Source organism: Lucilia sericata, unplaced genomic scaffold, assembly GCF_015586225.1.
Source record: "Lucilia sericata isolate MDLA Ls3-8-SP2 unplaced genomic scaffold, ASM1558622v1 Contig000318F_arrow, whole genome shotgun sequence".
Taxonomy (NCBI): Eukaryota; Metazoa; Arthropoda; class Insecta; order Diptera; family Calliphoridae; genus Lucilia; species Lucilia sericata.
Genome location: NW_023994342.1, coordinates 337,501 through 349,879, shown reverse-complemented (window position 1 = coordinate 349,879; position 12,379 = coordinate 337,501). Strand labels below are relative to the sequence as shown.

The window sequence follows — 12,379 nt, the reverse complement described above, 5'->3', positions numbered from 1 at the left end:
AACATTATATTGATGACATGAAGGAATTTTACAAATTTTTAAAACGAAATACATTTAAAAAATTATTTAAAATTTTTGAAGAATTTTTTAATAATTTTTTTTTTTTTTTTTAAATAATAATTTTGCATGAATTTTTGTTTTATAAACCTTTGATAAATTATTATGAATAAAACCCCTAGTATGTGTAACGGTATTTAAAACAATGAGAATATTTGAACAATAATTCTATTCGAATCTGAGAAATATCTATAGTTCTCTTATTCTTCTAATACAATTTCTTTCAGGCATGGAAAATTGAAATCTTGAAATGGTACTCAATTTTATGTAGTCTATAGACTAGTTTATTTGCTTGTCTGTGGATTACTTTGTTCACTTGTCTACGGATTAGTCAGTTGACTACTCTACTGGTTAGTCAATGGACTAATCTACTGACTTGTCTGTGGATAAGTCTATTGACTTGTCTGTGGACTAGTCTATTGACTTGTCTGTGGAATAGTCTATTGATTTATCTGTGGACTAGTCTATTGACTTGTCTATGGACTAGTTTGTTGACTAGTCTATACATATATTAGTCTTTTAACTAGTCAATGTACTAGTATATTGCCTAGTATGTGGACTAGTATGTTGACTAGCCTAACTATTGATTAGTCTATTGACTAGTCTGTGTAGTTGTCTTTAGACTTATATATCGACTATCCTGTTGAATAGTTTACTCACTAGTTTATTTTCTAGTCTATGTACTAGTCTATTGACTTGTTTGTAAACTATACTATAGTCTAGTATATGGACTAGTCCTTTAACTAGTCTATGGGCCAGCCTATTTACTTGCCTATCAGCTAGTCTATGACATGGTCTATTGACTAATATATTTACTAGCCTGTTCACAATCGACTAGTCTATTGACTTGTCTATGGACTAGTATTTTAACTAGTCTATACATAGATTAGTCTTTTAACTAGTCAATGTACTAGTATATTGCCTAGTGTGTGGACTAGTATGTTGACTAGCCTAACTATTGATTAGTCTATTGACTAGTCTGTGTACTTGTCTTTAGACTTATATATAGACTAGCCTGTTGAATAGTTTACTGACTAGTTTATTGTCTAGTATATGGACTAGTCCTCTAACTAGTCTATGGGCCAGCCTATTTACTTGCCTATCAGCTAGTCTATGACATGGTCTATTGACTAATCTATTTACTAGCCTGTTCACAATCGTATTAAGAACAAAAGTTTGAAAAATTTTCAACGTAAAAAAGTACTGAAAAAATGCAATAGTACTGAATTTTCCATGCCTGGTTTCTTTAATTGTTGCAAAAAAATAACAATTAAAGTCGCCTCAAATAAACTTGATAAATGAATTTCATTTCTAAAAACCGGTTTATTATTATAACTTTTAAGAACAAATATTAGTTATGAGTTAATGTATAAACAATTCAAAAAAACATTTAAATTTATTTCTCCCAATCTGGTTTTATAAACCAAACACACCTGACAAACACATATGACCTTGCTCAGCATGTCATCAATATGTAAATTAAAATTAATTCATGCAAAAATATCTCAAACACACAATACAATAAATTAAAATTTATTTATATAAAAAAACTTAACAAATCAACAATTTTAAGAAATCATAGTTTTTAGCCAAATAAAAAAGAAAATAGTTAAGCAAAAAAGAAAAATTATTATAAAATAAATTAATAATAAATCATAATCTCTCCAAATAGTATGTATAATTATTAAAAATAAAATAAAATCTTATTAAGCTGCTAATTTTTAAGACTGACAAGCAGCTAAATTTATAAAACAAAATAAAAAAAACTCATTAAAAGAATTGCAAATATTTTTATAGTAAAACTATGTACATATTTTAACTGTATAATAAAGTTTTGTGAAAAAAAGAAAACTTTTTTATAATCAAAAAGTATAAATTTGTGTTTAAATTTTTTTAAAAATACATTTTGAAAATACACTAATATTGCGTTTTTTGTTAGAATACGTAAACGTAATCAAAATACGGAATAGCGGTAATATAACTGATTGCGATCGTAATTTTTTACTCGATATTACGACTTTCAATATCGAAAATGAATATTATCACGATTCCTATAAGGAAAATTCTTTTTGATATACAAAATCCAGAGAGTAGACTAAACTTTTGTAAAGGATAGAGCTGCTCTGAAACCCAATATCTATTCGTAATTTTCAAAAAGATTGCACGGTACTCTATAAATGAGATTTATGATCACAGCTATATAGATTTGCATCACGATCGATTTTAAATGATACTTTGCATCAATCAATCAGAAAAATTAAAATTTTAATATAATAGGCTCAGAAAATGACACTGAGTCGATCGGTGTAGGACCAATATTTGGGTGCGTTATAAACATCAGCACAAACGCATTATGGCGGTGTATGGTATACAGAACTTAATTTATTGTCCTATGCTAAAGGCGAAAAAAACTGAAAAGTTTTTAATTCAAAGGAAATTATTATAAAATATTTTGGTAATCCACGATCAATTTATTAAACACTTTTTGGGTCCATTGAATAACAGTTGAAAATTTGTAAAACTTACCTTAGGGTCTTTGAAAGTTGAACTTTCTGCACTTGCCATGGAGGAGAGTCAAAATATAGGATTTGGAATTTAGAGAGACTTCTCTGATGACTATCCAGGCGAAACTAGGGGTTGAATTGATGCATACATGATCGAAGAAGCTTTCGTATCGAATACATTACGATATCGAAAATTAAAGCAAAAATGCAATGCATTTCTTGCCCAATATCGATTGTAATAATCTCAAAAAGAAATATTACGATCAATTTTACTCCTTCACGTATGCGGTAATTGAGTTATAGGCAAATTTTCGTTTCCACGAGCAAATGATGTTGCGACGTACATAAATGATAGATTTGAAGGGAAACACATTTGTAACTTATTCTAGCTCTAGCTAACAAAGCAGAAAAACTGTCATGAAGTGAGTTTTTAAAAAGTGGCTTATAAAACTTAAGATGCTCATAACTTTAGAGTACATCATATTCGTAATAAATGTTCTATGAACTGATCTGCTTCATCTTGTCTAAATAGAGATGGTTTTGATCGCTTGTCCCTAAACTTTACGTACTGTTTTTAAACTTTTTCAAACTTCTTTGATCGTTTTGAAATTAAATTTATCAGATTGTCCCGACATTCATTCCCCCCGGGGGCATGTTACCTTGGCGAGACCTCCGCCTAGGAGTTATTGCAATCCCGGGGTATAAAGAGGTGGCCAATACCTCCAGTCTGACCGGGACTGAAAAATTGGTTACAGTCTACTGCCTGGCTTAGTCCTTGCATAGATTGCCAGAGGTCAGACCAGAGCACCGCATAATCTGGTACTACGGGTGGCCAGTTGCCCGCAGGACTATGTCCTGGCTGGTCAGTTGGTTGAGGTTCCTTCGGGATCCACGTAGTGGCTGTGGTTTAAACCCAAATTCGCGGGAAGAGTAGTAGTCAATATTTCGGGATAAGTTCGGTGCTGTTGCCGAAAACAACAGATACCCCACAGAGAAGTGACTGTGGGACTAAGCGTTGGAAATGGGTTGGAGTCAATTGTATATGATACGAAATGAATGTAGAGGTATGCGGGCCTCACCCACCCGTATATCTAAATGAGTGTGTCGTATGTTTTTCTCTTATGAATGTGTCGAATAAATGGGATATGTGCTGGGATGAATGATGATGGATGAAAGGTATCATATACAAGTGATACCGATTAATTTTCCTTCCTTGTCCAGATATGTTCAGAGTATACTCTGTTCAGAATTACCACAGCGTGTCACTGTGAGTAAGAACAATGTCTACGGCTTATTGATGGATCGTGCTTCGGTCCACCGGTTACGTCTCTAGGTGCTGTTGCCGAATCAACAGAGCCATAGTAGTGTGGTTGGGCGACATTATGTCGGGGTAGATTGAGCTTGCTCATGACACATGTCTTTCCCCAACGTGACTACTTTCGCAAGAGATTAGATAGCTCGAGTACTCCAGCAAAGTACTTGCGCATGGACCAGTCATAGCCAATGTGCAAAAATTGCCACCTGAGTTCTTCATTGAAGAAAAAGGCTGCGATGGTAGACCGTTCTCAAGTCTACCCTGTGGATGAAAAAGACCACCGTGAGATAAGGCCGACACGGCAGGTGCTCACGTAAAAACTCTCGACAGTCTGTCCCGACATTCAAACATATTCAGACTGACAAACTTTTCTACCGTTTCATAATTAGAAGAAGTTTACACTGCTTGAGACAAACTGTTGTGATCCATGTACCATATAACTTTCCCTTTTTCTTAAATATTCTTAAATATTATAATAAAGTCGTAATCCTACTGATCATTTATATTTAGTATTTCAAAATTATAATGTATTTTCAAAATAAGTTAAAAGCAAAAAATGGACCATTGAAAATAAAAATGCCATTTCATCATTTTTACTCAAAACACTCAAGGCACTACATAATTCAAATACTGACTTTTTGCAACTGATTAAATATTTAAGTCAAAAAAGCTAAAATATTACATTTTTTAAAAAATTTTTATTGAAATTCAATTTTAAAAACCCAAAAACCAGATTTAAATTAAAAAAATAAATAAAAATGTTTAATACTTTTATAAATAAACAAACAATACTCCATTCATTAACTTACTCATAACTAAAATATTTATTAAAAAAAAAAAAAAACAATAATTACGAATAAATAATATGGTAAATTTATAAAAAAATTTAAATATTGACATTGTTTAAAATGTCTCATTTAAAAAAGGACTGATTTTTTTTGAAAAATTTGAATACTTAACTTGAATTAATAAAAATTAAAATTTGCTTAATATGGAAAAGTAAACAAATAACTTTTAATAATTTACATACGATTATATATAATATTTATAAAAAAAATAAATATATTATTTATACAATATTGTATTTTTTATTTATTTTATTTTTAAAATAAATATGTAATTGAATTGTTTTACAACGAAAGTTTTTTTGGTGAGAAAACATAAACAATAAAATCTATATACAATGAAATGTATTAAAAAAAACACTGTTGTTTTAATAATTTTCAAGATCAAACAAATATTTATTTTGAATACATACCCCACAACAGATGTAAGTATTTTTACTGAATGTTTATTTAATTGTAGAATTATTTTAATGACATTTTTTTCTATTTTTAGATACAACGGCACGATTTATAAAGGAAATTGTGGCAATGACGATATGTTTTTCTTTCTCAGCAGATATTTTTGATCTTTTAAAGCAGCAACATAAACAGCAACAATTTTAAAGAAATTAATTAAATTAATTGTTAATTTTAATAAATAATAATAAACACCTATGATAACTTATGATTATGATTATCGATACACTTATCTAACAGACTAATCTTATTAAGATCAATTGAAAATTATATACCCACAATTGAATTGATCCCTTATCTTATACGAGCTCTTACAAATACTTAAAATAACTTTAAATGAATGTGAACAACCTATAAATAATGTTTAATTTTAATATCTTTATAAGTGTGGACAAATTTATGAATCGGACAAATTCTCATTACATTAGTTCTTCTCTACACACGATCCATTGGGAATTAACTACACAGTAAATATTCTTATCATTAGTATTTGTGTCAGTGCAAGTGATATTTACGTTAGCTTAGTCATATGGTTACCTCTTCTTATCTAAAATGTTTTTAATTCGAAATATTATTTACACAAAACAAAGAAAAAATAACCGTAATGATAAATTTATAGACAGTTATTATCGTAAAATTATGAAATATGATTATTTCGAAGAGATTTATTTGAAATAAATTTTAGTATAATAAATCCTTTATATGGTGAGAAATATAAAATGATCGTAGATTGAGACACTTTTGTTGAAAAGTTAACATGAGATTGTGGAAATTTTTCATAGAACATACGATTTTTGATCAGTAACACAAGTGTTCATAGAGTTGTTTATTTCAGATAGAGAGTAGTGGGTGATCACAATTTAAGATTTTAAAAATTTAATAAATTTAAAATTTTTATGTATAAAACGAAATTTTTAGTGAAATATATATGGGTTTTCAAGTTGTGGTCGATCAGATACATATTTGCAAATCATTTTCCTTATGAATTGAAGCATATTTTGAATTTTACAAAGATTTTTGGATATATTATAATAAGTGATCATAATGAAATTTTGGGTGAGACTATAGACTAGACTGTAGACTAGACAATAGACGAGACTATAAACTAGACAATAGACTAGACTATAGACTAGACTATAGACTAGACTATAGACTAGACTATAGACTAGACTATAGACTAGACTATAGACTAGACTATAGACTAGACTATAGACTAGACTATAGACTAGACTATAGACTAGACTATAGACTAGACTATAGACTAGACTATAGACTAGACTATAGACTAGACTATAGACTAGACTATAGACTAGACTATAGACTAGACTATAGACTAGACTATAGACTAGACTATAGACTAGACTATAGACTAGACTATAGACTAGACTAGACTATAGACTAGACTATAGACTAGACTATAGACCAGACTATAGACTAGACTATAGACTAGACTATAGACTAGACTATAGACTATAGACTAGACTATAGACTAGACTATAGACTAGACTATAGACTAGACTATAGACTAGACTATAGACTAGACTATAGACTAGACTATAGACTACTAGACTAGACTATAGACTAGACTATAGACTAGACTATAGACCAGACTATAGACTAGACTATAGACTAGACTATAGACTAGACTATAGACTAGACTATAGACTAGACTATAGACTAGACTATAGACTAGACTATAGACTAGACTAGACTAGACTAGACTATAGACTAGACTATAGACTAGACTATAGACTAGACTATAGATTAGACTATAGACTAGACTATAGACTAGACTATAGACTAGACTATAGACTAGACTAGACTAGACTAGACTAGACTATAGACTAGACTATAGACTAGACTATAGACTAGACTATAGACTAGACTATAGACTAGACTATAGACTAGACTATAGACTAGACTATAGATTAGACTATAGATTAGACTATGGACTAGACTATAGACTAGACTATAGATTAGACTATAGATTAGACTATAGACTAGACCATAGATTAGACTATAGACTAGACTATAGATTAGACTATAGACTAGACTATAGACTAGACTATAGATTAGACTATAGATTAGACTATAGATTAGACTATAGACTAGACTATAGACTAGACTATAGACTAGACTAGACTAGACTATAGATTAGACTATAGATTATACTATAGATTAGACTATAGACTAGACTATAGACTAGACTATAGATTAGACTACAGACTAGACTATAGACTAGAATATAAACTAGACTATAGACTGGACTATAGACTAGACTATAGACTAAATTAACGTGTCACTGGCAGCACTAATATTGTATCCCGGATAGAATTTATAGGCGCATTGCTCAATTTCTAAAGGCATATTGGGTTGACTATTGACAACATATAAAATACGATCAGTCAAAGTCGGTTTTCTTTTTAAATCTTATTCATATAATCATTAAATTTGGTCGAAAACTGGAAGTAATTTTTAATATTTTCTCAATAATACGCATATTTAATGAGCTAGGGTGTTGCCATCCAAGTAAATCGATTAAAAAGTTTTACCCTGAAAGAGTAACAAACAAACAGTGTCATTTTAATACTTATTGGATATATTCTAAATGCAATTTGTATGTCAAATAACCAATTAAGATAAATTCAAATTTAAAAAAAGCACACGAAAATTTCATAAAGGGGTGATGTGAAATGTGAGAAGAGTAAGAGTATATTTATTGTTCTATCATTTGAATAAGACGCTTAATTTAATACGCTTGTAAAAGTTTTGTTTAACGAAATTGAAAAAAAAATTCTGAATCATATTTTTTTAATTGTATAAAATATTGTTAGATCATGTTGAAGATACAAACTATTTATAGATGTTTTAGTAATTAAATACTATAGAAGGAGAATATTGAAAATTTTGTTTGACTCTTTGAAAACTAAGTATGTAATATTAAGAACAAATCAATGACCACAGGAAAACTTAGATGTTACATAAATTTTTTAAGCAATATTTTTCTATTCTCGTATTCTCCAGATTTGTAGGTTTTTTAATAAATCTTTCCCATATTAAACATTTCTATTTGTTTCATTTTCTCATTATTTTTATACATTTTCTATTATTTGTGAACTTTTATCTTTATGTTGACAATATTCAAACACACAAAGTATTATTATAAACTATTTATTTGTGACACAACTATAATAATTGAACTTAACAAAAGTATGATTCAATTTTAAAATTAACTTGGTATGTGTGTTCATTAACACAAAGACGTTACAATATTATATTTTACAACTTTTTATAATAATTTTGTCATTATTTAAACTTAAAAAATAAAACTTTCTTTAAACTATTAACAAAAATATTAGTTAGTTACGACATAAACAAATTCAAACTAAAAACAAAAAACATTGCAAATAACCACGAGAAAAAGCCTTAAATGCTTTTCTTAAATAATTGCAAGTAAATAACGATGTTAATCAACATTGCCAAAATTAGGCGACGACGTTCTTTTTACTGCCTTAAAAACATTACTAATGCCCGCCACCGAGGTAACACCTCGCAGCCCGGTGTTTTGGAAATATATCAAAAGATATTCTTCGCCATCTTTTAGTTCTACATCATCGGCAAAATCAAGACGTACTATTTCCTCATTGGCTTCCTGTTGTCTTCTCAAACGTTCACGTTTATGGCGATGTGAATGACCATGACGACGTGTGGGGCCATCATCCCAAAATGGATCTACTACAGAGTCTGGAGAAGAGGGTGGCGAATCGGCTTGATTAACATACTCATAGGCTACATATTCCTTAAGACTGGCATAGTCTACACGATAGATACCAATCCAGTCATGATCACGTTCCTCAAAGTCCATGGGTTTTTTATACTCCACTGTATTTTCATCGCCAATCTTCCATAGTGTAATATCCTGGAATTCCACACAGGGAGCACGATAATTGGGATAGAGTTTAATGGTAAATTCACTTGTTACTGGTTTATGATCACTAATATTGTAACCCGGGTGGGATTTATAGGCGCATTGCTCAATTTCTAAAGGCATATTGGGTTGACGATTGAGGGGTTGTACTGCATATAAAATACGATCTGTCCAGGCCGGTCTTCTCTTTAGATCATATTCCGAAGTGCCTTCTTTGAATTTAAAGGTAGGCGGAAAGGCTGGTTTACGTTCATGCAATAGAGGAAAAGCTTCTTGTGTTACCTCTCTTACATGATTCAGTTGATCACGCTGCATGAGTTCTTCCAAAGCTTCATCCTTAACTACTTTATCGCGCACAGCCTGGGCCGAATCATCGCCCATTAAACGGAAATTTAAGTCACCAAACCAAAAAACATAATCATGATCAAGAATTTCTCTAAAGCGTGCTACATGATAATGATGATTATCCATAATTTGTTTGAAATCTTCAATGCGCTCTTCCAAGTGATGATCATGAGCAGCCAAATGGGCCACGATAAAGGTTAAGCCACAGCCATAGATATTAAAACGTATACTAACAGCTCCCTTATTGCCCCATATGCCGCCAAAACCAGTACGGGTAAATTCTGCTTCAATATCACGCAAATGGGCGACATGTACACGTCGTACAAACATGGTTAATAACAAACCCTGCATTTGTTCGGTTTTTATGGCAACATAATCAAACTCCTTAAGTAAATCTTTTGCTTTAGCGGTCCAAGGATCTTCTTTAAATAGACCCAATACCTGCTGTTGCGGCTGGGCATTGACTTCCTGCAAACCAAGAGCATATATATCGGGTAAATGATGATCTTCTACAGCAGAATTAAGTCCCAACAGGTTGCGTAATGAAATATTGTCTGGAAATCTACTGCCCACATTCCAGGTTACCACATACACACGGTACGTAGCCAATTGTGTGGCCAATGTTGCTTTGCTTGTGGAACATGCTTTAACTTCTGCTGCCAAAAACGTATCTTTAATGTTTGAACCCATATTATAAAACAATTAATAAATTTAGGGAATTATCTTTGCACTTTATCGGACTCTAGATTAAAGTAATTAATTTATTTGTCTTTTTATTTGCTCGCCTTTTTGTTAAACTTTTTCTTTAACCATATGTTGGCACATACACGTTAACTTTCGTAATTTCTTGTTTTATTATTTGAGCGTTTGTTTTTATTAGATTTTATTAATTCATTTATATTGTACTAAAATAATTGTAGTTAATTTAATTCACTTGTTATTTTTTGGTATGTGCTCGCTCATTGAAAAATAAAATGTAAATAACAGTGAGTAAACTAAATAGTTTTTTGTTGTTATTTCTCGGAGTGTTTTTTTAATCAAGGCCACAAATGTCAAAATGTGTTTTTCAGCTGATTAACCATTGTCGTTGCCAGATGATAAACGTTTGTTCAAACATATTGTTCGAACTTAAAATACACTTGAAAAAAATAATGTTGAAATAAACACAATATAATTAGTTTAATTATGACAGGAAAAATTAAATTAAACAAAATCTTATTTTTTCAACCAAAAATTTAAGGTTAAAGAGAATTAGTTGTGCTTAGTTAGTTACTTAGTTTGAAAGGATTATGCACATATATAAATCAAATCCTAAAAAAAATACACCTAGGCCTCTTCGGGCACCTCCGGTCTACCAAACTAGAACACTAACCACTAACCTATCGGAGGCCACATAAACATTTCTCCTTTTTTACAAAAAACCTTTTTTTTTCAAAATTTGTTTTTTTTTTTTAATGTACATCATTATTCATCATAAATGATAGCTGCATCATTTAGACAAGTGTCATCAATTTACAGTGACTTCTTGTTTACCAATGTAAAGAAGCAGTTATAAACATAACGGCAAGAATTGAAAAACGGAAAATATTTAATTCCGTGAAAATTATAAAAATGCAGGCACAAAAAATAATTGTAATTCACCCCGGCTCTCTTAATCTTCGGATAGGACGTGCCAGTGATCTAAATCCCTTAACAATACTTCATGCTATAGGACGAAGGCGTAAACAAACAACACAGAATAACCCAAAATTACGGCATCACGATCCTCTTTTACCTTCCATACCAGCCAACGACAAACAAAATGAAATTATGCAGGAATTTGAGGAAAGTAGATTGCAAGTATCCCATGCCATACAATCGCATATTCCACAACACGAAGAACGCAGTGGTGGATTGAAAAGATTGCGTATTGCCACGCCACCACAACAAATTGCCACATTTAATAGACGTACTGTGCCAGAGGAATTGCCCTTGGAGGCAGCTATAAAAACTGAAGATACTGAAGTGAAAAAGGAGGTCGATGAATTGGCGGACAATATTTTTGATAAAGATTTGCTTAAAATTAATTTCAATGAAGTTGGCGACTATAATATACATTTTCCCATGAAAAGAGGTGAGCTGAATCTACACTCTAATGTAGGAGGATCTTTGACATCTGTCCTGTCAGATTTAGAAGCTATTTGGTCTTACGCTATACATGAGCGTATGGAAATACCCCGCAAAAGTTTGGTACAATATGGAGCCGTTTTGGTTGTGCCGGATGTCTACAATCGAAGTGTTCTTAGAGAACTAGTGACTTTATTATTAACACGATTAAAATTTCGCGCCTGTTTCCTTCTGCAGGATCATGTGGCCGCCACATTTGGTGCAGGATTAGGTTATGCTTGTGTTGTCGATGTGGGTGATCAAAAATGTTCCATATCCTGTGTGGAAGATGGCATTTCACAGCCTGATACAAGAGTGCGTTTAGGCTATGGTGGTGGTGATGTGACACAAGTATTTTATGCTTTGCTACGCAAATGTTGTTTTCCTTATAAGGATTGTAATCTTGAGGATGATTATGATGATGCAGTTTTATTAATGAATTTAAAGGAGAAGTTCTGTCATTTAAATTTGGAAATATGTGGAGCTCAGGAGAAGTATTTTGAGGTAAATAGTAAGTAGTTTTTGGTAAAGAAATAATGGCAATATTCGTTTAAAAATGTAGGTGTCTAAACCTAAAAAAAGGTTACGTTACACTTTTCAATTGGGTGATGAATGTGTAGTAGCTCCCTTGTCACTATTTCACACTGAACTTTTAAATATAACGGGAAAACAGCGTTTAGTACGCTTGCAGTATCGTAATAGTCAACAATCCGATCCAGAAGACTGCTTTGATGCTGAGTACATAAGAGAAACCGGCAGGGTGCGTAATGGTCGTGGTGATCAG

The 12,379-nt window shown here is 31.4% G+C and overlaps 2 protein-coding genes across 2 annotated transcripts in view; one reads left to right on the top strand and one right to left on the bottom strand.

Annotated features, from left to right (window-relative positions):
* Nucleotides 1-8,332: 8,332 nt before the first annotated feature.
* Nucleotides 8,333-10,467, bottom strand: LOC119603625 (inositol polyphosphate 5-phosphatase K). The gene has a single exon (XM_037955724.1). The coding sequence runs from the start codon at nucleotides 10,138-10,140 to the stop codon at nucleotides 8,644-8,646; it is 1,497 nt and encodes a 498-aa protein (XP_037811652.1). The 5' UTR covers nucleotides 10,141-10,467; the 3' UTR covers nucleotides 8,333-8,643.
* Nucleotides 10,468-10,997: 530 nt separating this feature from the next.
* LOC119603624 (actin-related protein 8) overlaps nucleotides 10,998-12,379 on the top strand; it is a 2,073-nt gene continuing 691 nt past the window's right edge. The window contains exons 1-2 of the mRNA XM_037955723.1: nucleotides 10,998-12,099; nucleotides 12,158-12,379. The exon at nucleotides 12,158-12,379 is cut by the window's right edge and continues 691 nt beyond it. Coding sequence (XP_037811651.1) covers nucleotides 11,062-12,099; nucleotides 12,158-12,379 — 1,260 coding nt within the window. The 5' untranslated portion in view covers nucleotides 10,998-11,061. The remainder of the gene's footprint in view (nucleotides 12,100-12,157) is intronic.